We start from the raw sequence: 26,914 nt of genomic DNA, 5'->3' as shown, positions 1-26,914 counted from the left end.
AAAAAACTAGAAATAAAATCTAAGCTAACAGAAAAGGCTCCGTTTTAGTTTAAAACATAAAATATTGAACATCATTAATGAACATATGGGTTCTTTTTTTTCAAATGTATTGTAACACTGTAATCCTGCTTGTAATACCAATGTATTGAGAACTGTAGCATTAATTTATAACGTCTTTTTGTATCTAACTGTAAGGCAATACAGACATCCTTTTGTTCAAGGTCAACTATTATGCTATATTTGAATATATTATAGGGCGATATTTATAAAAAACATGTCTGAAGTGTTTTGACAGATCACCCATTGTAGCACGCCTCATACCCCTGTATTTCAGCCCTGTTAGAGAAGTGCTGATTCTGGTTCTGGCCCTTTAAATGTAACCGAGCTGCTGCTGGCCACGCCCCTTTGGAGCGGAAACCACAGCCTACAGTTATGGAATGCCATTTAAGCCAAAATTAAATAAATAAATAAATAATTAAATAAATACATATATAAATATGCCTATGAAATAAATTCTAAAATAAATAAATGAGGCAATAAATACGTATACATGATTAAATACACATTTATTTATTTCATGGGACTTTTATTTCATAATGACACATTTATTTATTTCAGGGGACTTGTATTTCATAATGACACGTTTATTTATTTCAGGGGACTTGTATTTCATGACTAATTTCCATTCCTTATATGCAAATGAACGGGGCGTGGTTAGCTCACTGATCCAGACCATAGGATCCAGACCAAAGCAACAGCACCACAACACTGACTCAATAGCTCTTGTTTCACACTCCAGTACTCTTAAAGGTCACATGTCATGGCCATTTCCACTGATCATAATTCCATTGTTGTGGTCTACTAGAATAGATTTATACTGTGCAATTTTCCAAACTCACATTGGTTTCGCATACAGCATCTCTGTAAAGTATGTGTATTCAGCAGTATTCACTCTCTCCACTAAACGGCTCATTGCAGCTCTTGCCCCCCCCTCCCTGTGAGCCCAGTGTGCTCCGATTGGTCGGTCCCCTGAAATAAATACATGTGTATTTAAATGTACATGTATACATATTTATTGCCTCATTTATTTCATAGGCATATTTATATATATATGTATTTATTTAATTATTTATTTAATTTTGGCTTAAATGGCATTCCATATGGTGAACTCCAGCTTTGTCACTGTTAAATGTGTACGTTAAATGTATACTTCAGTTTGAATCAGTTTAAATGAAGATAAAGAAATTAGACAACTGGCTGTTTGTAAATTAGAAGATATAAAGACATGCACAATATGTAAGATTTGTAAAGACAACCTTTACCACATACAGTTCAAATGTGAGCAGTGAGGAGAAGCACTACCCATGTTTGAAACAGGAAAAACTGACAGGCCAGCCAGTGCAAATATCACAATTGGTGGTTTATTACCAAGGGGTTTAATGTACACTGTAATATGAATTCATAGAAAAAGCTATTTATTCATGTTGAAATTACAAATACAGTTGTTTTCTCCACTCTTTTGTTTAAATGTACACAAGTTTCTTCTCTCCCATCGCTGTCCCATAGCAGCTTTACAACCTGGCAAGACTTTGCAGTAAAACGACAAGTACGAAAAATAAAAATGCATTTCAGTCAGTTCAACATACGAAGGAATGGAGAAGAAAAAGAAAAAGCAGGAAAGCCTTTTAGTTCTTAGTAAGAATCTTACAAAACAAAGACTAAGTCCCACTAAAGGCTTATTTCAAAGGCTTTACAGGAGAAACCTTCTTTAGAACATTACAAATTAAAGCAATGTAGCATGATTTGGTGGTGCTGTAGTGTAGAAACAAGCTTTTCTTTAAGGCAGACACAGGGATGGCAGTGGAGGAAGAGAGGGAGCCACTTCGGCCTCTTCACATAATTAAATATCCACAATCACTTTGACTGGGTACAAAATAACTACTGGATCCCCCAGCACGAGTCCAATGGGTTTGTCAATACGTTAAATGAGTAAAAAGGCCTTTACACATGAAAGACCACTTAAAGTAGAGAAACAAACTTAGAAAAATACCAAACAAAACATAAATTTCATACAATTCTGTTTCTATCCCCACATCGGCACCACATAGTAGATTAAGCTGAATCTTCATCTCAAGTACATAACTGTTTGTTTCATGTAGTGTGAATCTTATACAGTGCAGAGTATATGGGCGTTAATTCATGTGTGTGTATGTGTGTGTGTGTTTGTTGTATTTCTATACTTTTAAGGACCAAATGTCTCCTCAAGGATAAAAGCAGTGATAAAGCTCTGGAAGACAAACACGTAGATCCACCCCTCTGTGATAGTCATTCCACATGTCAAATAAAAGTTAAAAGTTGTTGGCTACAATTAAGCATTTGCCATCTGATTAACTTTAACAAGTACAAACATAATTGTAAATCCATACACCAAAATAAACATACATTAAAATGAGGGATTCAGGAAATCAATCAAATGTTATGTTAAGTAAGAAAGAAAAGGCTGATTATTATATATTCTGATATTTCATCATATGTGAAGGGACGTGAGAGGTTAGTTACTCAGAGACGACTATAAATATTCTCTACATTTCTAAGGATTCTTTAAAGGAGCTAAATTCCAAATTCAGAGCACATGGACCCTGCCAGTGGGACAGGGATACACACACCCACACAGGGACTCACATGCACTAACTATGCAAGCAACACAAACACAGAAGCTCAGATTACGACAACAGCAGAGGAAGAAGGACGTAATTCTCTGCTCACTTCTCCTCAGGAGCGTGCAGAGGATGTCAGAGGGAACCTTATTCATTAAAGAGCACTCTTTACAACGATGTGCAAATTCACTTCTGTGTGGTTAACTCTTTGTTACCTGGGTTACATGTGCGCAAACAGAGATTTACTGTTTGTAAAATAAAGTACATTTGAAAAGGGACTCTTGTAATTTGAGGGCAAAAAGATTGGTGCTCAGGCCCCCTTTGAGTTCGATCTGTGCTCACGTTATCCCTTACATACCTTTACAATCGATGCTCTGAATGTGGAATTTAGAACCTTTAAAGCTCTAGCAGAAGGCCTCTAGTGATAAGAATGTGAATCAATTTCTTCATATTTACTACCTGCAACACTACATTTTAGTTTTCCATTTTACATGTTGGAATATCATACATAATGCCCTTAAAACTTCCTATTGGAATGAAATAAGCTGTCAATGACATGTACCCTACATCCTTCTTAATATTTCTCATGGATATATTACTAGATGTTGTATGGTGCTGCTTCCAGTTTTCAGGGTAAGCCAGCTGTATACAGACGTGAAATCTCCCATCCAACTCTTGGAAAGAACTCATTATATCCTACAATCTTAAATTCCTTTAAACAAAGACAGTGAGGCAAGCTTCAGTGTTAACAGCGTAGTCTGTGAACATCCATCGAAAATCATGCTTTTATGATTTCTACAAAATGAAGCATTAGTAACAGGAATATATATAATATTTAGGAAGGGTTATTTAAAATATTAAAACTCCACATTGTAAAACTAGAAAAAGTACTGAATAGAAAATCAATGGTGTAGTAAAGGGACATTAGTAAAAATACATGACACTGGTAAACAGCTGCCGTGGATTTGTTTCCAAATTATGGAGTGCGTTTTGTGTTAGGATTGGGTTGATTCTAAAGTAACTTAAAAGTTTAATGTTTTTGAGATAAATTGATTTTGGGCAAAGATTTAACATATATGTTTTACAGTCTAAAGGGAAACAACCTGATTTTTTTATACGTTGAATCAAAAGTTTTCCTCGTGGTCACTCTAGATGAGCAGCTGTGAGGTGTTTCCTGCCTAATTTAACCAGAGCAGGGAGTTTCCCTTCTAGGTTGGTGTTAAAGATTTAGCAGTGGCTGAATGTCAGAGGGTGTCCTCACAAGTATAGTAATACAAGCTTGTGCGTGTGTTTTAGTGTCTCTTGGCGCCCCCTAGTGTCGGTTCCTGCTCGCTGTGTGTGTTGTTCGGTGTGTTGCTGCCTCCACACAGTAGTTGGGTTTGTCAGAGGAAGTGAAGCCCGGCAGACACACACACTGATAGGAACCCACTGTGTTAATGCACTTTGCATTTTTACACAGTGACATCCTACTGTTTAGCTCCGAGCACTCGTTCACATCTGTGGACAGAGGAGGACAGACATGAGATTAAAGTGCACCTATCATGCTATTTTTAGGCATATACAGTGGGGCAAAAAAGTATTTAGTCAGCCACCAATTGTGCAAGTTCTTCCACTTAAAAAGATGAGAGAGGCCTGTAATTTTCATCCTAGGTATACCTCAAACATGAAAGATATTCTTTAGTTAATAGTCTAGCTGCCAGCTCATAGAATCCTACTGTGAACCCAGAAATGTTGAGTACATCAAAGTGTAATGATAGAAATGTATAGTACGGGTCCCCAGCACATAGAAACTGCTGGATGCTCACTTGCATTTGTTGGGAAATTCTCAACAGTAGAGGTAATCATTTTCATCTTGTGCTCTCTATATCTAATGATCGCAACACTGCTCATGGTAGTCAAAATCAGCCCACCGAGATTACACATTGGCCACTTTCTGGTTAAAACTGCCATTTGCCAGAAATGTCAGAAATGGATTCAGCATCCTCAAACTACTCAAAAATTGCCCAAATTGGCCAATCAATTTTTTAACCATTGTCCACATATTACATTACATTACAGATGTAGCACCTCATTTCGGACTCCAGCTTACAGCTTCCTGCCTACGACCTGCCTAAGACCAGTATTGAGGAATGTTAAGCCCTCCCACTATTTTCCAAGAGGGCATTGCCAGATTTTCAATTTCAGGTTTTAACCAGGAGATGGCGCTTCATTCACAAATACAGAAAGACAACTTTCAGCACTTGCAGTTGTGTTTTGAAGAACATTTGAACACATCAATATTTTAGATCAAATAAAGTATATCTAATCTTGTAATTCAATAATATATAGTCTTCATATATTAAATAATCATAATAATAATGTAAATGTTTACATTACACTTCTTTATTTGTTATGCTCATACTTTTACCTTTACAATCGTTTGCTTTAATATGCAGTATATTTGTTGTATATTTTTGTGTTTGCTTCCTCCTGCTCCCTTTCGGACACATACTGTATGATTTATTATTATTATTATTAAGATAAGATAAGATGTTACTTTATTGATTGAACATTTTAGTTTAGAATGTGCTGTCCCACGGTAATTCAGAAGGCTCACAGGTCACATTCCGACCATTATTTAAAACAATAGGTGCTTTCACACCGTCTACAGTTTGATTTGTATAGAGGGAGCTCTGTAGCTGAATGGCCAGCGATTAGGTGTGGCGCATTTATCATTAGGTGATCAGAGCTAACTGCCTGCCGTCAGATTTCATTTAAAAAACAGGTCTGATTTTAAGACTATTTCTGCGCTCATAAAGAATGATAAGAATAAGAATAATGCGTATTGAACTGGTTTCATTAATTAGTGAGTTTATTTTACACTAGAACCGCCAATCGGGTCAATTTGTGTGATGTGTGTTGTGTGTGTGCAATGTAACTTTTTTTCAATAAAATATTAAAGTCTCTTACATTTACTTTCGTAAACCTGAAGTGAATACATTTTGGATTACTTATTGGAATTATTGGTGAAAAGATTACTTACAAAATGTAATATCCATTACTAAAGGAACAGCCGAATCATCACAGCGCACAACATTTATTACCGCCGCAGATGGACCAAAAAAGGGAGCGATTGAAAAAAATTCGTGGGTCCGCTCAGTGAAACAATAACAACGAAACATTGAGGAACAAAAGTCTGCATTTAAATGGTTTAAACCTACAGTTAATTTAGCTGCTGGAGAAGAAAGATCAGGGGGGGAGGGGGGGAGAGAGCTGTGGTTGATGGGCCATTAGTTGTGTAAATACACAGCTGAGAGCTGCCGTTTCATTCAGACTGTTTAAAAAACGGTAACAACGGACTATTTTTCTTAGCGGATGGATGTCAATTTAAATCAATACATACAACTATTTTTTAAATCAATAAAATCATTTTCTAAATCCATAAAAGCATTTCAATTAATATTGGGAGTCATGTCGCTACTTTGTTGAGAATGTGGCCATGTAATAAGCGGGATAATTTGCAGCGACTTGTTCCTTATGGGGAAAATAACACCCTTCATGCTGATCAAGATCCCTCCGCTAGCTTTGGGATCTTGATCTGCCGACGAGGCTCCATTAAAATATAAATATGTTTAGTGAATTACTGAGTTTAGGCACGTTAATAACGTTTTAATGAAGTTGAATACAGTATATTCATATGTGTCAGTGATTTCATGTCAATTCGGCGAACATAAACATAAATGATCGTGGTGAAGATGATGATTAAATTAGAATTAAAAATCGAGAGCCGGGCTGCATTTCCTCCCGTTCGTTTTTTTCCGACTAAACAACATTATTTTGTTAAATAACAACATGGTGATGTTTTGTAAATGATTACATGTCTCTTATTTAGCACAGAGTATGATATCCGTGACATATGGATCTTAACAAAGTTCCGCTGTACATCCAGCGTACTGTATCTGACTTTATTTCACATGAGCTCCAGTGTGGAACCCCACTGCACCCCCTGGTGGATCAATAATCCATTGCAGCTGGCTTCATAATAATTACAATAATTTATCACGGGGGCGGTCTCAAGTCAAGCTGGAGGTTTTCCCTTGAGCGAACCACGTTCCAATCACGTTTCAAACTGTCCGAAATTAGGTGCTACATCTGTACATTGCATTTAGCTGACGCTTTTATCCAAAGCGACTTACAATAAGTGCGTTCGACCAACAAGATACAAACTTGAAGAAAACAGAATCATATAATGGTAATTGATGCTATTCAACGCACATTATGCTAATTGTGCACATTGCCCTACATATTCAAGTTAGCATCCGGCAGTTTGTAAGTGTTGGGGACCTTACTATAACATAAACGTTGGTGTACTCAACATTCCCAGGTTCCCAGTGCTGGCAAATAGACTATCAATTTAGTTTCATTGTGTTTTGGTTGTGTGTAGCAGCACCGTACCGACACAGGCCATGCGAGACAGGTCCAGGGTGTATCCGTCGAAGCAGTCGCAGGTGTAGCCCTCCTGAACCCGCACACAGCGCCCGTTCTCACAGCCGTTCAGGATCCCACACTCCTCTGCCCGCAGACCCTCAAAGGCCTTAAACGGAACTGTAGCACAAAGAGACAAATTAACTCCAGATACATCACATGTTTAAGTTGTATTCGTACATCCATGGGTATACTACAATGAATGGGACCTGCGGACTGTTCAAATATCATCCCTTAAAAGAAGCTCATTCTAACATTTCATTCTTTTTATGAACATAGGATGGCAGCAAAGCGCTGTTAAATATCGATCTATCTATCTCTGTGTTTTCAGGCTTCAGATGTTTGGTGAAAACCAACAAAACCAACATTTCAATACAAAAGTAACAGTGGTGTTTTTTTTAAGATAATCTTCGTGAGCCTTTACAAACTAAATCAAATAAACTTTGTGGCTACTTCGAAAAATAATAATAATAACTGTTGTCAATCATGGATAACTACGACCAGCCAGCAGCTGACAGGCAGGAGCTCCTTAGACTGCTCCAGCTCCGCTGTCACAAGGACAGATACAGGAAACATTCCTGCCCACTGCAATAACTCTGTACAACAAATCAACTCTGGCTGGAAGAGAACTCTCTGCTCCATAGCTTCTCTTTGGTTCACTGGACTTATCATTTTACAAAATGTTATGTTTAATTAATATGCCATTCCTTGCACACTAAATGTAAATAATATCTTACTTTTATATTGTGTTAGCTGTAAATTGGCCGTTCATAGTGTTTATCTGTCAGATAGTTTACAGATTTGTATCTTTACGGTCAACTTGTATATATATATATATATATATATATTTGTTTCTTCTTTGAGATGTTTATATTTATTTTCTACTCTTTTTTATTTGTAATTATGTGCAATGCCTTGTTTTTATGCAGCTGTGACGAACACATTATACGCAAGTATATATTATCTTATCGTTTAAATGTGTTGTGTATCTTGGGCACATAGCTGGCAATACCTTTGTGAAGGCCTGATTAAAGTCTAGTATATAGAGCATAGTGTTCGTCGAACGCTTTATAATTACAGTTTTTAAATGTCATTTTATACCGTGTTTCCGCTGCACTATTTCTTAATGCCTTTTATTTTTGTAAAGAACTTTCAATTGCCTTGTGTTGAAAGGTGCTATATAAATAAACTTGCCTTGCCTAATGTAAGAAGAATCAGAATAAAAACAATCCTGTGTTTCCGTGCAACATAGTAACTGTAAAGGATGCACACAAAAACATACTCACGTTCCTCGTTCTCGTAAAAAGGCAGGGCCCCCTCCTGCTCAGGGGATGGGGAGTAGTCAGTGTCCACTTCATATTCATGGGTCGGGCCGGCAACAAGCGCATCGCGACCGTACGCCCGCCGCCAGCCGAGGTTACACATGGACGCATAATCCTCTAAGAGACAAAAGACAAACATATTTTAACACTTGTAGACTACTGTATGTATTCTCTATTTTACTATGCAGCTATGGATCATCTAAGGAATAGGTGGTGACTCAGCTAGCGGGGGAACATTCTCACAACTTTGGCTAACGTTACCTACAAGTTCTAATAAGGTTTTAAAGAAACGTTTTAATCTGATGTTCAAAGAACCTTTTTAGGATGTTTATTTTTTCAAATAATGTTCCTATAAGGTTTAAGGTTAACTAAGACATAACGTTTTAACTGAGGATGTTTTCAGGATGTTATTGAGGCCTGAGATGACAGAAAGTTTATTTATAAAACGTTCCTTTAATGTGATATGTTAACAAAGGTGGAACGTTTTCCTTGCAACATTCTAAGGATGTGTTTTGGACGTTGTTGGGTAACACATTAAAGATGTTCTTTATAAAACGTTCCTTTAATGTGATATGTTAACAAAGGTGGAACGTTTTGCCTGCAACATTCTAAGGATGTGTTGTGGACGTTGTTGGGTAACACATTAAAGATGTTCTTTATAAAACGTTCCCTCAATGTTACATGATAACCAAAGAAGAACATTTTAAAAGCAACATTTGGATAATGTTTTCAGGAGGTTATTCTTTTTTTATAAAATGTTCCTGTGATGCGAAATATTAACAGGGTCATGGTCAACGTCAGATTTATTTGTAGTGCGCTTTAAAAAACAAACTTGTTGCATTTGTTTGAAAAGGATGTTTAAAAGAAATCTGATGTCACCACATTTTCGTTTTGAGAAAAGAACAAGCACGTAATTCATGATATTGCATGTTTGCGTTCCCAGCTAGACATTGTTGGTTCTAAAATGTTACCATTCATTGTTCTAGGAATGGTTTCATCGAGAAGTTTTACTTTGGTTCCCAGAATGTTCTTCTGAAAGGTAGGATAACGTTCTCTAAAAACATTCTTAAAATGTTTGGTGATAACATTGTTCGTACATTATACCCCAAGTGTTTTTGTTGTTTATGCACATATCTCTATGGTCATATGGATCGAATAACACTTAGAAAACCAAAGACAGACATTTAGAAGAATGGACCGACTATCACTGCCCGTCCCTGAAACCCCTGTTAGTGGGTTCAGCTCCCCTTTTCTAATAAACAAATGTTACTTTCACCAGCTGATTCCGAGTCATCCTTTTACATGTGTTAATAGTCAAATTCCAATAGTTAAGTAAACTATCATAATCATCCTAATGACCACAGTGGTCAGTCCACTTACCCAGGAATTTTGAGTTGAACAATTACAGGAATATTATGTCTTTATGTTCTAATAATGTAAAGATATTTTAGTAAATTGTTACCACAGAACATTTGCATAATGTTTTAAACATAAAGCATGTTATCCTTCTCTAAAATAATAACATTCTGGCAACATAAACAAATCTAAATTGCAGCTGAAAACATTTTAAAAACAGTAGGGCATAATGTTCTAACAATGTTATCAAAAACATTTAAAGAATGTTTTTAGAGAACGTTATCCTACCTTTCAGAAGAACATTCTGGGAACCAAAAGAAAACTTGCCGCTGAAAACATTCCGAGGACAATGAATGTAACATTCTCAGAATGTTTTTAGAACCAAACATTTCTAGCTGGGGAAGTGTATTAAGAGACCAGGAGACCAGAGGGACAGTGACTGATGGGTGGTCGATATCAAAATGAATTCATAAAATTGTAATTCTATTTTCCATTGGTGTGTACAATATGTGTAATTCAGGATTACATGGAGTTACAGAGTACAGTCTAGTCCTGTTTTATACGAAAAGAGCCATGAGAGAAATGGGGCGAAGCCTGCGAGCTAGTTCAGGCAGTCAACTCGAGCACTTGTGCTGCATTCATACATAACGCCCCCTTGCCACTCTACAACCAACCAAACAGAGTCTCCTTAATATGCCGCTCTATTTAACCTGCCAGATCTCTCTCCATGCATTGCTTGCTGCTGCTATTGCTGCAGCTACCTCTACGTCGCTGCTGCTTGCCTGCTGCGTTCACTTGCTATTGCTGCGTTCACTTGCTATTGCTGCGTTCATTTGCTATTGCTGCATTCATGTTCCTGCTGCTGTGTTTCATGTTGCTGCTGCTGTGTTTCATGTTCCTGCTGCTGTGTTTCATGTTGCTGCTGCTTGCCTGCCGGTGCTGTCCTTGCAAATGTCTATTGCAATTCTTTCACACACACATACGGGTATTGGGCCGAGGGCGACACCGTACTTCCGGTATCCGCCGTTTTACGCGAGGTGCAAGCAGCCGTACACCGTCTAGGTGTTGCTAAGCTTCCTGTACTGAATAACATATATAGTCTATTGCCTTAATCAATATCTAGTCAACTCTAAAATACCACATATATGCAATGGCATGATAATATTATTGTGACAAGTGGGGTATTCACCTGGTATTTCCAGAAATTAGATGTAGATGCAGCCAAAATCGACGAAGGCCACTGTCGTTTTTCCATACATCTGCAGGCAGCTCTAGTTTACGCTGGTAACGACCTAAAGCACACCCCTCAAGTCCAGAGATGTAATCCGAAGACATGCAGCGATTTCTTCGGTCGTTAATTCAGAAAAAACACCTAGTGCGCTCTGCCTGGCTACGTTAGCTAGCTGTTTATATTTGCACTTCCAGGATATTTGCACCTCCAGGAAAATGGCGTATTTATATATATATATATGGCGCGTGTTGCATTGTGGGTAGCTCGTCATCATACGCAAGAAGCCGTAAGAAATGCCTCATTCCCGAAACACAGGCTAGCTCAGAGCATGGTTCAGACGCCGCTGGAACGAGTCACAGCTCCCGCACGACACACATTCAGGTGTCCCTTCCGTCCTCATCTGGAGTAACTTTTAATATCCTTTGGGCCAGAGGAAGTCCCGAGTTCTACGCCAGCTCCGGTAACAACCCCTCTCTTGTGTGTCAGCTAAGAGTCGCACTGTCTCTCGGTCGGTGGGTATTTAAACGCCAAAAAAGGCAGGAGCAAGCTGACTCCGGCATTCCCAAAGTACCTGCCATCCTGTCCTACCTTCTCGAAGTAAAATCAGCGCTTGAAGCCTTTAATTGCACGATATATTCCCGTGAACAAACTCGATTTCCTCTACCTGCAATGTAAACGAATGTTTCTACTTCCGCGTTCAACCACGTTGTGCCACTGACGTCACACTCCCGAGGATTCTGGGAATTGGAGTCCCAGATCCAGTCACGAGTTCTAGCTTCCTGCCCCTGCAGCAGCAATTCCTTAGGAATCGCATCTTGGCAGGTATATAATACTATTCTGCATAAGCAATGTTTTATTATGGAAATATTTGGCCTGCAGTAAGTCATATTTGAGGCAATTATACAGAAGTTGTATGTGTATAAGTATGTATACTAGGCCTACTATAAATCAATGAAATTAAAAACGGAAATAAATTAATAATTTCCATCACGTGAATATGAAGGGAAACTCGATACATTTTTGACCATCATTTTAGACTTCAATCTCCTACAGTATCTTTTCTATGAATACCATGAATTATTCTCTGCCAAGCGGCCATGTACATTTAATCACCTACCAAAGAAGAGTTTTTCCTCACAGGAATTAAGCTCTACCCTGCAATATCTGCCCCTCGCTGGGTGTGCCTCAGGAAGCTTCATGCTGCAAATCGTTTCCAAGCTCTTTCTAATCACAGATGTTTGTCAATGACCTTATCACAGGCTTAAATCAAGGTTTCTTAGCAGGTTATGCTGGCTCCCAGGGACCCATGTCTGTTGAAACCTGCACTCAAGACTGAAGTTTGCACTGAAGGAGCCAGGAGTATTACACGTGCTGCTATTTAAACGTTTAAAAACACGACAGGCCCCTAGCCTAGTGCTAGGAGGAATTATTCTAGCAACGTTTCTTGAACCGTTAGTTCCTCACGATTATTCTGTTAAGAGTATAATGAACTACTAAAGATTTTTCCCGTTTCTTTGCTCTGTAGATGACATGGCAGGGAAAGCAGACAAATCTCATATGCCTTTTGTGGCATATATATTTTAAGGTTTTACAATCAAATGTGCATTTGGTTTTCATAGTAGCCCACGTTTCTTTGACACCTCATCAGAAGCATTATGCTGGATTCTCTGCAACACCTGTAAGCACCCCTTGGTGTCCATCTTTTAACCATTTCCTAGTTGTTAACTTTCCCAGATAAAACTTTTCAACAGCTAGGCCTACCTCTTTCAGAACAGGAACTGGAAGCCCTTCCACACGTCTAGAATTATCGGTATCATTCTCGATAGTGTGCTGATGCAAGCTTCACTGCCACCAGACAAGCTGTCCCGCATCAGAACAGCCATCATTACAATTAATGTTATTTATTTAGCGCCTTTCCAAATGTTCAAAGTGCTCTACGTTATACTACATATTAGACTTGTAATACATTCAATACTGATTACTGCCTTCAATTATGGTCTCCCACTCGTAGTCTCTCTAAAAGAGATGTTTTATATTTATAAGGAACAAGCGCTAGCCTTTCTGTCCAAACCTTAAGGCACCATAGTCTTAGGTCACGTTCACACCTGCTTGGTTAGTACTAACCCCTGTAGCGTTAACCCCTGTAGCGTTAACCCCTTGATGCGGTTCGTTGGATTGGTGTGGAAGCAGTCCGATAACTCTGCTCCGCCTAAAAGAGGTGGTCTCGGGTCGCTCGCTAGTAAACTCCAGAGAGGTTCATTGCTGGTGTGACGCAGTCCGCATCAAAACATGGGAAACAACTATTTGCGCGTCATCGCTTGTTTTGCTATCTATGCTGTGTGCAACATCCAGTAACCTATAGGGTCATGCATTCATTCTGGTGACTGCTTACCTCACTGGTCCCCTGTGTACAGAGAAAAGGCAGTGGTACAATCTCATCAGAGCCACCTGTCATCGGTGAAACCTCCTCACTGCATAACGTCTATGTGTTATAATGTTTTTAATGCACGTTGTCTGATTTATAATCCTATGCGCCGGCCGCGGAGTCTGTTGATGCACTCTCCAGATTAACAGCAGTATGAAAATAACCTGCCAATGCTCCATGATGCAGGCTACTGTAGAAATTGCTGGGATCTGCATTTTATCCGCTTAATGTCCCGCCAATTGTTGAAAAAGCATCTCCGTACAATGACTTTAGTTTACAGTTCATAGTCTGTTTGAGGTTGCCTGGGTGAACGCAAACCCAACCTTCTGCAAATGAAACGATGTAATACACTTGCGTCTGGTGTAAATATGCGGACTATTCGGCATGAATGCAATCTTAGAGATGGCTATTGCTCAGATCTTTCGGTCCTTAGCCCCTCTGCGACGAGTGGAATGTTATGTTCATTCTTTTATAATGACCTTGCGGTGTCCTCAGATCCTCTCTAGTTACTTACAGATGCTGTGCCTTCTGCTGGTTCGGGGGATTTCACAATGAGTGGTTTGCCCCACCAGCTTGCCATGCCCTTCGTTCAACCAAATGACTCAAGGATTTCCCATATTCTGCCTCCAACCAAGAGCATGATTCAAAGCATACAATTCAGCTTGGTACTTTATCTTCTTCTGTCCCAACCTCCTCTGTGTACTTATGCAATAGATATAATAGTTGTTCATGCATTAATTGTATTTTCATTCGAATCCTGCAATCTTCAAGTGCTAAGTATTAAGCCACGCTAGAGTTCATTAATTTGCTCCTCAAGGGCCTTAAGAAGGCACGTCCTCCACAGCAATGATAAAGACTGCCTCTTAACTTTGCACCCTGTGCAAAGGTTCATGTATAAGTTCAGGCAAAGGGGTTTCACTATACATTGATAAACGTCAGATGCAGTTGTTACAGCTTTCTATTGGTTTCTCAGGTGGCGAATATACACAGACCTCTCACCTTTTAATCCTCAGCATAATCTCTCCCTTACTGAATTAACTTTGGAGATCAAATATACACACTTTTTTGAAACATTCAATGTCTGACATTTCTGTTTGGGGAGTCAAGGAACCCGAATAATCATTGCTAAAACTAACACTGTTTTCTTTGTCCTTTATCTTCGATGCTGAACTTCTCGCATCATTGCCCCTCTGACACATGGGTCGGCACCCATGTTTATTCGATGGCTGCAAACCCAACGACGAGGGTTCTCCTCCAAGCTGCGTGATCTCTGCCTAAGCTGCGACCTGCCCTCAGATCGCTATTCCCACGACTCATTTTGAAGTTTTGGGGGAAGCCGGAAGTGACGTCAATGCGGGAACGCTTCACTGTGCGGCGAGAGAGCCAAACACGGACAAAGTGTGTTGTCATGCGTAGAAATGGTGAATTACTGAGTTTAGGCACGTTAATAACGTTTTAATGAAGTTGACTACAGTATATTCATATTTGTCAGTGCTTTCATGTCAATTCGGCGAACATAAACATAAATGATCGTGGTGAAGATGATGATTACATTAGGATTAAAAATCGGTAGTGAGAGCTGCTGAATTTCCTCCCGTAGGATGTGATATAAAAACAAATCGATTATTTTTGTAGTTGTAAACTCAAGTGGATGAAACTACATGTATTAGTGCTTTCGTGTCAATTCGGCGAACATATGATACATTAAATGATCGTGAGAATGATGATTACAAATCGTTTCTTTGTGCCGGTCTGCATTTCCTGATGAGAAAACAAACCGATGCTTTTTGTAGTTGTAGTACACCAACATGGATTAAACGTGTGGTTTTTTTACCACAATGTTGGGGAAATTAATGGATAAAATGCACGGATTATTATTATTATTATTCCCACTCCGATCGGGACACTAGGTCCACCGTTTCCCCGCAGCGAGGCTCCCCCCGTTGACAGTTTACGTGGGCTGGGCTGGGTGCAGTCGCGGACTGGCCATCGGGACGAATCCCGATGGGCCGGTACCGAAGTGGGCCGGTCGGATAAATCACTAGCACATCCCCCATAGGCGGCGCGTGAGGCTCAGGTTTGGGAAGGCTAAATAACTTTTTTTACGCCTCCGGCGTCTATAGAAAAGAGATCAACTCAGTGTGCGGAGTTTAAATCTCTCAAGTCATATTACAGGCTAAAGGAAATACAGTTTAAACTGCCGTATGCAGAGAAGACGCCGACGTGTCGCACTTATCATTCATATTACATCATCAATCAGATCATCGATCATATAATATCATAATATATCATATATTTCCTTATCTGCCGTGTCTGGCCGTGCAACACTTACAGTGTCACATACTGTATGCAGAAGTATTATTTTTAGCAACACATTATGTTGACGAAACACTCGAGTCAAATGTAATTAAAGTCAGATCCACTCGTGTCTTAGACGTGAACGCGCTCTCAGCTGGAGAGAGAAACCCTGGCTTGATTTACCGAGTTGATAACCAGCGTCGTAGGACCGCTTAGCGAGATCTCGTTTGTTAGTTTGTTGTTGTTAGTTTGTTTGTTACTCAAACATATCCAGGGTCTGTTGAACTGGCTTCGTAGTACAGGGCACAGGTGGCTGGCAGCGCTAATGTCAAAGACACAGACATTGCATTATATTTGTATTTTACCAGGATGCAGTGACACAAATATTTACATATTTACATTTACTATCTACAGCACCCGCCGCCCCTGACATCCCCCACTCCCCCCGTTGACAATTTACTAGCGGTACCGAAGTGGGCCGGTCGAGAGTCCCGGGATGATTTTTAGGCCCATTCCACCACTGGCTACATGACCGTATGATCGGCCATATTGACGCACCTAATTCCTAAACTTCTAACAGATACAACATAAACCGATCCTTCAGCCTCATATGAGCTCTCAGACACGTTCAAAATGAAACTGTCATCGCTGTCTGAGCTTGCTGCTGTGTGCACCATCGTGCGTTTACATGCAGATGCTGGGATCCTGAACGGTGCAGCTGGAGCGCTGTGCCCGTAATGACGTCACACATAATTTGGCGGGACTTGAAGAATCCCCGAGAAGATCCAGGAAATGGTCAACATTGAAGGGCAGATTAATGGTTATCAAAGTACAAATATCCAAAATCAGTTCAGTAACGGTTTTCAAGGGGACAATATTTACTCAAATTGATGGGTTTGGATGATGGGGGAAACCCATGTCACAGGCTCTTTAAGGGGAATGGCTTTTCGGGCTGTTCCCGGGCCTTCACATAGCAGTCACTGGGTAGTATATTCCCCTTAAAGCCGCGGTGCTTAAGGGGGATGGCTTTTCGGGCTGTTCCCGGGCCTTCACATAGCAGTCACTAGGTAGTATATTCCCCTCAAAGCCGTGGTGCTTAAGGGGGACGGCTTTTCGGGCTGTTCCCGGGCCTTCACATAGCAGTCTCACTTAGTAGTATATTCCCCTTAAAGCCGCTGTGCTTAGGGGGAATGGCCACATGGCAGCTCGCCAGGCCCTCTACTTATCAGTCTTACATCACCAGCGTCAGGCTCGGGCTACACAGTTTTGGGGGATAGTATCTAATCTCCACGCAGTTTTGGGGGTTAGTTATTTAATCATCACTCATCGTGCTATGTATATCTATGGAGTGATGATGCCCGAGCCTAATCGCCAAACTCAACTACATGCTGCTTCTAATAAACATGTTAAAGGAACACGTGAGTTGTCTGACTGAAATGAGGCGAAGCCTGCGAGCTAGTTCAGGCAGTCAACTCGAGCACTTATGCTGCATTCATACATAACGCCCCTTGCCACTCTACAACCAACCAAACAGAGTCTCCTTAATAGGCCGCTCTATTTAACCTGCCAGATCTCTCTCCATGCATTGCTTGCTGCTGCTATTGCTGCAGCTACCTCTACGTCGCTGCTGCTTGCTGCCCCACCACCACCCCAGCTTCCACCCCAGCTTCCACCTGTAGGCTCGGGGGTTAGTTATTTGATCATCACTCATCGTGCTATGTATATCTATGGAGTGATGAGGCCCGAACCTAGTCGCCAAACTCAACTATATGCTGCTTCTAATAAACATGTTAAAGGAACACGTGAGTTGTCTGACTGAACTCCTGTTATGATATGGCGTTTTATGAATAAGATAACATATAATTATAATGGAGTAATGCAATATGTAGGGACATTAAATGTTGAAGAAACATTTTACATGAGAAAGTTCTGCCCATCCAATACAAATGGTACGACAGAATGTAAAACACAGAAACATATTATGGTGAATACTTGATTATTATGTTCAGCTTGGTCAGTCTGCTCTGTCTCAACAGCAGACGGTTACTAAGGTAGCTCTGATCAAGGGACTGTGTGCAGTCACATCATTATAAAGAAATAAGTCGGTCAATTTAATGTTAACTGTGGCCCAAAAAAACACATTATTTTTCCTTTATCAGAAAACTTGTTTTTTATATTTGAGGAGTGCACACAATTCTGGATATATGATGGTCACAAATAAAGGAAAGAAAAAAGAACAAGAGAAGGCAGGAGGTTAAAGACACAGAGAGCTGTACAACAGATAAAATCAGTAGAAGAAGACAGACAGGAAGTAAACAGTAAAGGGAACAGCAGAAGAATACCATCAGGAAGTTAATACTAAAGGAAAGAGCAGAAGAAGAGAGACAGGAAGTAAACACTAAAGGGAAGAGCAGAAAAAGACAGACAGGAAGTAAATACTAAAGGGAACAGCAGAAGAAGAGAGACAGGAAGTAAATACTACAGGGAACAAGTAGCAAGTAGCTGTGAAATAAGACAATAGGTGTATAGGATCCCTCCGGTGTGTGTACCTGTGTCTCTGGGGGGGCACAGGGCACAGTCCATGCCCCAGGCCTCCCCGTGCAGACAGCAGCACTCTGTGTATGTGGTATCGATGTGTGGAGCCAGCGGGCGCGTGCACGTCATGGACTCTGTCACCGCCTGCCAGCACACTCCACCATGGTAGTCTACCAGCTGGGCCGCCTCCTGTTCCTCTGCAGAGACATGATATGGTTTTAAACAATCATAAATCATACACTCGAGCATGTGCACGTCGTTCTACATCAGCCAATCGGCTCGCTTCTCCCTCACTGTGAGTGGGACCCAGGTAACTCTCAATATAAACACGCCTGTTTGCTATCCGGGTTCCAAAATGGTGGAACGAGCATTTGATATCAGGACAACAGGAAGTCTACACATCTTCCACAGTCTGTTATGAGTTTGGTTCTTCATGGTTGAATGCAATTATTGTAAATCGCTTTGGATAAAAGCGATTCACTCAAACAAACATATTACAAACATTTAAAAAAATGTTTTACAAATTCGAGAATATTTTAGAGGGACATTTAGAATCATTTTGTGTTATAATGTAATAGGATACTTTCTTACCAGCCTCCTCAGGGGGGAAGACGCAGCGGTTGGAGTTGGGGTCCAGCACCATGGGGTGTGTACAGAAACACATGTATGAGCCGTCTGTGTTCATACACTCTCCACCAGCACACACCGACTCATCCTGACACTCATCGATGTCTGCCGGACAGAACAGCAAACACACACAGTTAATGGAAACACACACACACACACAGTGAGCCTGTGACCTAAGATTTTCATCGTAATAACTGTAGCTATGTTCGTATGACAAATAAAAACCTTGAAACCTTGAAACACACATTACATTGCATTTAGCTGACGCTTTTTTCCAAAGCGACTTACAATAAGTGCGTTCGACCAACAAGATACAAACTAGAAGAAAACAGAATCATAAAGTACATCAGGTTTCATAGAGCAAAAACATTTCAAGTGCTACTCAACTGGCTTTAGATAAGCCAGTCCTTTATTAGTATATAAGTGCTTTGTTAGTAATTCTATCGCTCGAGGTGGAGTCGAAAGAGATGAGTTTTCAGTTTGCGCCGGAAGGTGTGTAAGCTTTCTGCTGTCCTGATGTCAATGGGGAGCTCATTCCACCATTTTGGAGCCAGGATAGCAAACCCACTTGTTTTTGCTGATGGGAACTTGGGTCCCCCTCGCAGTGCGGGTGCAGCAAGCCGTTTGCCTGATGCAGAGCGGAGTGCACGTGCTGGGGTGTACGGTTTAACCATGTCCTGGATGTAGGAAGGGCCAGATCCATTCGCAGCATGGTACGCCAGTGTCTTGAAGTGGATTCTAGCAGTTACTGGAAGCCTGTGAAGGGAGCGGAGTAGCGGCGTGGTGTGGGAACATTTTGGAAGGTTGAAGACCAGACGAGCCGCTGCATTCTGGATGAGCTGCAGAGGTCGGATGGCACATCACACACACATACAACTTGCCAACCAATTCAATTCCCACTCCTTCAGAAAATGCTAGCTCACAAAATCAGCTTAACATCGCTGAAAACAGCAAAGGCACACTATGAAATATAACACAATGAATCATGTTCTCCATTTACTTTGAAGGAGTTGTGTTGATATCTGAGTACAGACATAGCAGGGTTCACCTGACTGCTGATCTATGACTGATCATGAAAGACTGAGTTATTACAGAAAAACACTCCACAATAAGAGTTTTTTTTCTCAAACTATGAGTTCAAATGCCCAGCCAAACTCCAAGTGCTTCAACTCAAGACTTTCTCAATCTCACTCATCATACGTATACACAGTGCAGGATGTTTGTAGTTTCTGTAAATTAAAAGTTGAACCTTCCAAATGCTATGTGAATGTTTTCAGGTTGAGGGTTACAAAAGGAGATAGATCTGTGTAACATTGCTGCCATATGTGTATAAACTAAATGCTAGGCATTATTTGCAGCAATGTTTTCACATATTTTCTCTCCTTCATAGCTGTTTGCGTTGAGCTTTTATGCGCACTGATACTTTTCAAAGTTCCTACCTGCACATTTAAATGTTTATATATATTTAACCCTGCTCACATATCTGTATGTACATTCACCGGATCAGAGTTTAACTCATGTCATTTTTGTATTTCTATTATACTTCTATTATTCTTGTTATGCACATGTATTCCATGTGCGCTATCTGTGTTTCTTTCTTATTCTGTTGCTGCTATGACACCTGCATTTCCCTAAGGGGATCAATATCTCATCTTATCTTCCCTTGGGCCAGGACTAAAATGTTTACAAGGTAGCTTGAACCCTTTTTTTTTTATAGCTTTGCAGCAAACAACTTAATATGTACTTTGTGACAAAGTTAACGGATAGCACATTGTGTAGAAGACACTGGGCACATGTGCTTGGATCTGATACACAGCTCCTGAATTAGCTTGTATAAAGTCTGAAGCAGCAGAGTGCAGGTGTGCTGAGGATGGAAGACACCATGTGTACCTGGATCCTAGGTATGTCATCTTATTTTCAGAATTTGACTGGGATATGGTGACTCCGGTGGTGCTGTGTTTGGTTACTGTAATACATGGCCTTAAAAGCTCAGGTTATGTAAAATGTGAGGTTATTTATTTTGTAACTGTTAGCTGGACTAGGGTGAGGGGCTTAACATATATATAAGCCACTACATCTTGGATGACTCTAAGGGTGGCTGTAAACCAGACAGGTGAATAAACAACACATTTTGCTGACTGTATTTATAATATTGTTTTTGGTGTGGACGTCCAAGTCATTTTGTATACAATACCAGTCAAACGTTTGTACACACCTTCTCATTCAAAGTTTTTTAATTATTTAAATGTTTTCTATATTGTAGATTTATACTGAAGACATCAAAACTATAAAAGAACACATATGGAATAATCTAGTTAACAAAAAAGTGTTAAAAAAACCCAGAATATGATTTATAATTTAGATTCTTCAAAGTAGCCGCTACTGCAGAATGCTGTGGTAGCCATGCACAGATTCACCAGCAAAGCCCCCCCCCCACACACTTCTTCCTCCATGCTTCATGGGGGGAACCACACATGCCATCCACTCACCTTCTCTGCGTCTGACAAAGACACGGCGGTTGCAACCAAAAATCTCAAATTTGGACTCATCAGACCAAAGTACAGATTTCCACTGATCTAATGTCCATTCTTTGTGTTTCTTGGCCCAAACTCTTCTTCTTGTTGTCCATCCTCAGTAGTGGACCTTTGCAGCGATTGGACCATGAAGGCCTGATTCACGCAGTCTCCTCTGAACAGTGGATGTTGAGATTTGTCTGCTACTTGAGCTCTGTGATCATTGATGTGGGCTCTAGGCTGAGGTGCTTTAATGTGTGCTTTCTGAGGCTGGTAACTCTTCTGTATTTATCCTCTGCAGCAGAGGTAACTCTTGCTCTTCCTTTCCCGGGGGGGGGGGGGGGGGTCCTCATGAGAGCCAGTTTCATCATAGCGTTCGATGGTTTTTGCGACTGCACTTGAGGATACATTCAAAGTTCTTGACATTTTCCGGATCGACTGGCCTTCATTTCTTAAAGTGATGATGGACGGGTTCTTGCCATAATATGGATTACAACAGTAGTCAAATAGGGCTTTCCACTGTGAACTAACTCTACCTCTGCACAACACAACTGATGGTCTCAAACACATTCAGAAGGCAAGTCATTCCACTAATGGACTCTTGACAAAGCACACGTGTTCATAGAAAACCATTCCAGGTGACGACCTCATGAAGCTGACTGAGAGAAGCCAAGAGTGTGCAAAGCTGTCATCAAGGCAAAACAGCGCTACTCTGAAGAATCTCAAATATAAATCATATTCTAATTTTTTTTTTCTTAGATATTTGACCCACAGTTTTTGACACTTTAAAAGTAGATGTGCGTTCCTCCTGGTTCAAGTGAGTGGAACATAGATACGGTGCTATACAGTGGGGCAAAAAAGTATTTAGTCAGCCACCAATTGTGCAAGTTCTCCCACTTAAAAAGATGAGAAAGGCCTGTAATTTTCATCCTGGGTACACTTCAACTATGAGAGACAGAATGGGGGGAAAGAATCCAGGAAATCACATTGTAGGATTTTTAATGAATGAATTGGTAAATTCCTCGGTAAAATAAGTATTTGGTCACCTACAAACAAACAAGATTTCTAGCTCTCACAGACCTGTAACTTCTTCTTTAAGAGCCTCCTCTGTCCTCCACTTCGTTAACTGTATTAATGGCACTTGTTTGAACTCGTTATCAGTATAAAAGACACCTGTCCACAACCTCAAACAGTCACACTCCAAACTCCACTATGGCCAAGACCAAAGAGCTGTCAAAGGACACCAGAAACAAAATTGTAGACCTGCACCAGGCTGGGAAGACTGAATCTGCAATAGGTAAGCAGCTTGGTGTGAAGAAATCAACTGTGGGAGCAATTATTAGAAAATTTAAGACATACAAGACCACTGATAATCTCCCTCGATCTTTGGCTCCACGCAAGATCTCACCCCGTGGGGTCAAAATGATCACAAGAACGGTGAGCAAAAATCCCAGAACCACACGGGGGGACCTAGTCAATGACCTGCAGAGAGCTGGGACAAAAGTAACAAAGGCTACCATCAGTAACACACTACGCCGCCAGGGACTCAAATCCTGCAGTGCCAGACGTGTCCCCCTGCTTAAGCCAATACATGTCCAGGCCCGTCTGAAGTTTGCTAGAGAGCATTTAGATGATCCAGAAGAGGATTGGGAGAATGTCATATGGTCAGATGAAACCAAAATAGAACTTTTTGGTAAAAACTCAACTAGACGTGTTTGGAGGAGAAAGAATGCTGAGTTGCATCCAAAGAACACCATACCTACTGTGAAACATGGGGGTGGAAAATCTGGTGCACTTTGAGCACAACATGAATTTATGGATACAGCTCTCAACACTCAGATGAAAGGGAGATGTATACTTTTCAATAATCCAATCATCTTTAGAATATGATCACAACCAATAACAAATCATTTAAACTGGTTTATTCTTATCTTATGTTACCTAGTTAGCATTCTTTCTTTCTATTTATGCATATTTTACTAATCACTCTCCTTTTAAACAGTTTTTAGTTTTTTTTACTGTCCTATACACATTAGAATGATTTCTTACTTTATCTATATTAAATAGATAATGGTGTGCTCTCCATAGCTCTCTCTCTCTCTCTCTCTCTCTCTCTCTCTCTCTCTTCTCTCTCTCTCTCTCTCTCTCTCTCTCTCTCTCTCTCTCTCTCTCTCTCTCTCTCTCTCTCTCTCTCTCTCTCTCTCTCTCTCTCTCTCTCTCTCTCTCTCTCTTCTCTCACAGAGGCTGTGTGCTCCTCCGTGGCGATGACGGCTTGCGTTAAAAACAATAATAAACATATTTGTAAAGTGGGGGGACACAAACGGGATTTCGAAAAGTGACATGTCCCCCCTGTCCCCAGTGGAAATTACGCCATGCATGTGTGTGGGTCAAGTGCAATAAACATATAAGCAAGTTGCAATACACACAGAGTAAAGCTCTGGCCCTCATGTGCTGTATAGGCTGGCACGACTAGGCTGTTCAATGGGGCTGATGTGTTGTGTAGATTCTGCCAGAAGGAAAGGTCACACTCCTTATGAAGCGGTGAGCTGCCGCTCCACATTGCTTTTCTTCCCGACTGCAACGCTGGTCCCGCAAATCAAGCAAGAACGTGATTGGTCGATATTCATTGTGGGGGTGGGGGGAGGAGGGGTGTTAGATAGATATAGAGTTGTAGTAAGTAGATAGAGTTCGCTATGATGTAGGTTTCGTTTATGCATAGGGTAGATTCTTTTAATTAAATTTCCTTTTTTGTTTTGTGTATTTTATACTATTTGGATTTGCTTGGCGAGCTATTTTTAGAACATGCCCGGCGGGCGACTCACGTTGCCCCTGCGGGCGACTAAGTGCCCGCGGGCACCGTGTTGGCTACCCCTGGTGTAAAGGAAAGAATGAATGGGGCCATGTATCGTGAGATTTTGAGTGACAACCTCCTTCCATCAGCAAGGGCATTGAAGATGAAACGTGGCTGGGTCTTTCAGCATGACAATGATCCCAAACACACCGCCCGGGCAACGAACCAGTCTCCAGATCTCAACCCCATAGAAAATCTTTGGAGGGAGTTGAAAGTCTGTGTTGCCCAGCGATAGCCCCAAAACATCACTGCTCTAGAGGAGATCTGCATGGAGGAATGGGCCAAAATACCAGCAACAGTGTGTGAAAACCTTGTGAAGACTTACAGAAAATGTTTGACCTCTGTCATTGCCAACAAAGGGTATATAACAAAGTATTGAGATGAACTTTTGTTATTGACCAAATACTTATTTTCCACCATCATTTGCAAATAAATTCTTTAAAAATCAGACAATGTGATTTTCTGGATTTATTTTCTAATTCTGTCTCTCATAGGTGAGGTATACCTACAGTAGGATGACAATTACAGGCCTCTCATCTTTTTAAGTGGGAGAACTTGCACAATTGGTGGCTGACTAAATACTTTTTTGCCCCACTGTATAGTCTGGTCTTTCTGCTTATTTTTGATTGAATGCAACAGGCAATGGAGTGAACTTCTAACTCTCACACCAATATACACACACATGCATGCAGACACACTCTGGGTTTGTGTAACGCTGTATTAGGCTGACCTCTGCACTCCAGTCTGGCAGGGTCGTAGTCCTGTCCGGTCTTGCAGTAACACTCATAGCTGCCCACCGTGTCCAAACAGAAGCCTCCTTTACACACCTCCTGGCCGAACAGCGCACACTCATCTGCGTCTGAAACAAAGACAGGAAACACGTTCGCAGAATTAATGACCGAGAGCCAGGAGTAACTGTGCTGTGCATGTAGCATTCATGTAGCGTTAGCATACGGATATGGGAACATAATATCATCATCCTCATGTAAGTTCATGGAGAGGATACCAACACAAAGTTTGTAATAGTACATGTATATAACTCCTGAAACATTGTGACCTAGGTTCATTAGGGTTTCACAGGGAACATGTTTCAGTGTTTGTGTTGAATGTTTCGACCAGCCCTGTCTCTGTGCTGCTAACTGTTAGAATCAGATTCAATCTTCTCTTGTCTTTCAATATATCTGAATACAGAGTTACAGGACTGGATATTCTCAGGTCTCACTGCTGTATGGATTTGATTATTTTAACCTGATATGAAATGCATCCTAGGATACCCTCACATCAATCCATGATCAGTGAATGTTGTGCCTTCACAACAGCTTTTCCAACAACAAGCTGGAATCGTTTTAATATGTATATGCTGTACAATTGGGGTTTAAGACATTTCCTGTTAGATACATCTATACACTTTGCAATCATGGGCGGCGCCAGGATTTTTTTGCTGCAGTAGCTTAGCAGTTGCTATATGACAGCACGCCGTTGCTAGTTAATTTTCAAAATAAATAAACAAACAATACCAGTGGGCCAAGCACGAGCCTGTTCATATTGTAGCGTTCACCGCTATTCAAAATCACAGATCACGAGCCTTCAATGTCGAAAACGTTCTCTTTATTGTCTGGTATTGACGGCCACAGCCACGCCTTACAGAACCAATCAATAGTATCACACTCATTATGACTTTTCCCCACACTCGAACACAACTCCTACCGTCTCGTACTCCTTCCACACACACCTGGAAGGGGCGGTCTCTCCATAACTCCCACCATCAACATTGCCTAAATAACTTTACAAATGTACTAAACTGTGCACATCTGATAACTGACATAACTATTAACTTGGACACGCTACAATATTATCATTAATATTTACATTAAAAGATTCCTTTGACACTTATAACATTAATTTGTAAGGTAAGCACAACCAAAATAAGTTTGTAAAAGCAGAATTTGAACACTGTTTCTGTGCTTCTACAATATTTTTGTATAATACCATTACACCCTAAGCGTACAAGTACACAATAGCGATCGTTCACTGTTTCAACTGGCATGCTGTGGCATTGAACCTCATCACCACACCGCAAACAGACGCACGCACGCACGCACGCACGCACACACACACAGATCGCGGTCGTTTACGCTGACTTGTGAGAAATCTTTCCATTTTCGATCTGTGTTCACATACTGAGAATTATAACAACATTAGCCAAGTAACAGTTTGCGCTTTAACTTACAACGACCCCTGATAGATCTCGCGAGAATGTGTATAAATATATATAGATACATTTTCATAACAAAACAATGGGGTTGCTAAGCCGTTGCTAGGCCAATTGCAGGAGTTGCTATAGCAACTCCAAGCTACCCCCTGGTGACACCCCTGTTTGCAATGCTTCATTTTATATACATTCTAAAAAACAATACTCTTGATGGAGTAGCATTAGATGTTTTGTTTACAAATCAGTATCATAAAAAAGAATGGGCCCCTGAGCATGGAGGCCTCTGTGGAGAGAAGAGAAACAGTTACAGAGTGCATGAAGACCCTTGTAAAGGTTCTGAAATAGACCCCTATTACTGCTGACTGTTCAGTGAACTGAACTTGTATGAAAGGTCAATACAAACAAAGTTTGAATGATTGAATC

The 26,914-nt window shown here is 40.6% G+C and overlaps 1 protein-coding gene across 4 annotated transcripts in view; it reads right to left on the bottom strand.

Annotated features, from left to right (window-relative positions):
- Nucleotides 1-1,399: 1,399 nt before the first annotated feature.
- Nucleotides 1,400-26,914, bottom strand: part of ltbp1 (latent transforming growth factor beta binding protein 1) — a 177,754-nt gene continuing 152,239 nt past the window's right edge. For all 4 annotated transcript variants that reach the window (XM_034223113.1, XM_034223129.1, XM_034223121.1 and 1 more), the window contains 6 exons: nucleotides 25,010-25,138; nucleotides 18,880-19,020; nucleotides 18,303-18,485; nucleotides 8,408-8,560; nucleotides 7,092-7,241; nucleotides 1,400-4,154 (listed from right to left, as the gene is read on the bottom strand). In XM_034223113.1, the coding sequence (XP_034079004.1) occupies nucleotides 3,970-4,154; nucleotides 7,092-7,241; nucleotides 8,408-8,560; nucleotides 18,303-18,485; nucleotides 18,880-19,020; nucleotides 25,010-25,138 (941 nt within the window). In that variant the 3' untranslated portion in view covers nucleotides 1,400-3,969. The remainder of the gene's footprint in view (nucleotides 4,155-7,091; nucleotides 7,242-8,407; nucleotides 8,561-18,302; nucleotides 18,486-18,879; nucleotides 19,021-25,009; nucleotides 25,139-26,914) is intronic.

The sequence above is a fragment of the Gymnodraco acuticeps genome, unplaced genomic scaffold, assembly GCF_902827175.1.
Source record: "Gymnodraco acuticeps unplaced genomic scaffold, fGymAcu1.1, whole genome shotgun sequence".
Taxonomy (NCBI): Eukaryota; Metazoa; Chordata; class Actinopteri; order Perciformes; family Bathydraconidae; genus Gymnodraco; species Gymnodraco acuticeps.
Note: the sequence above shows the minus strand (reverse complement) of the source record. Positions and strands in the feature narration are given on the sequence as shown.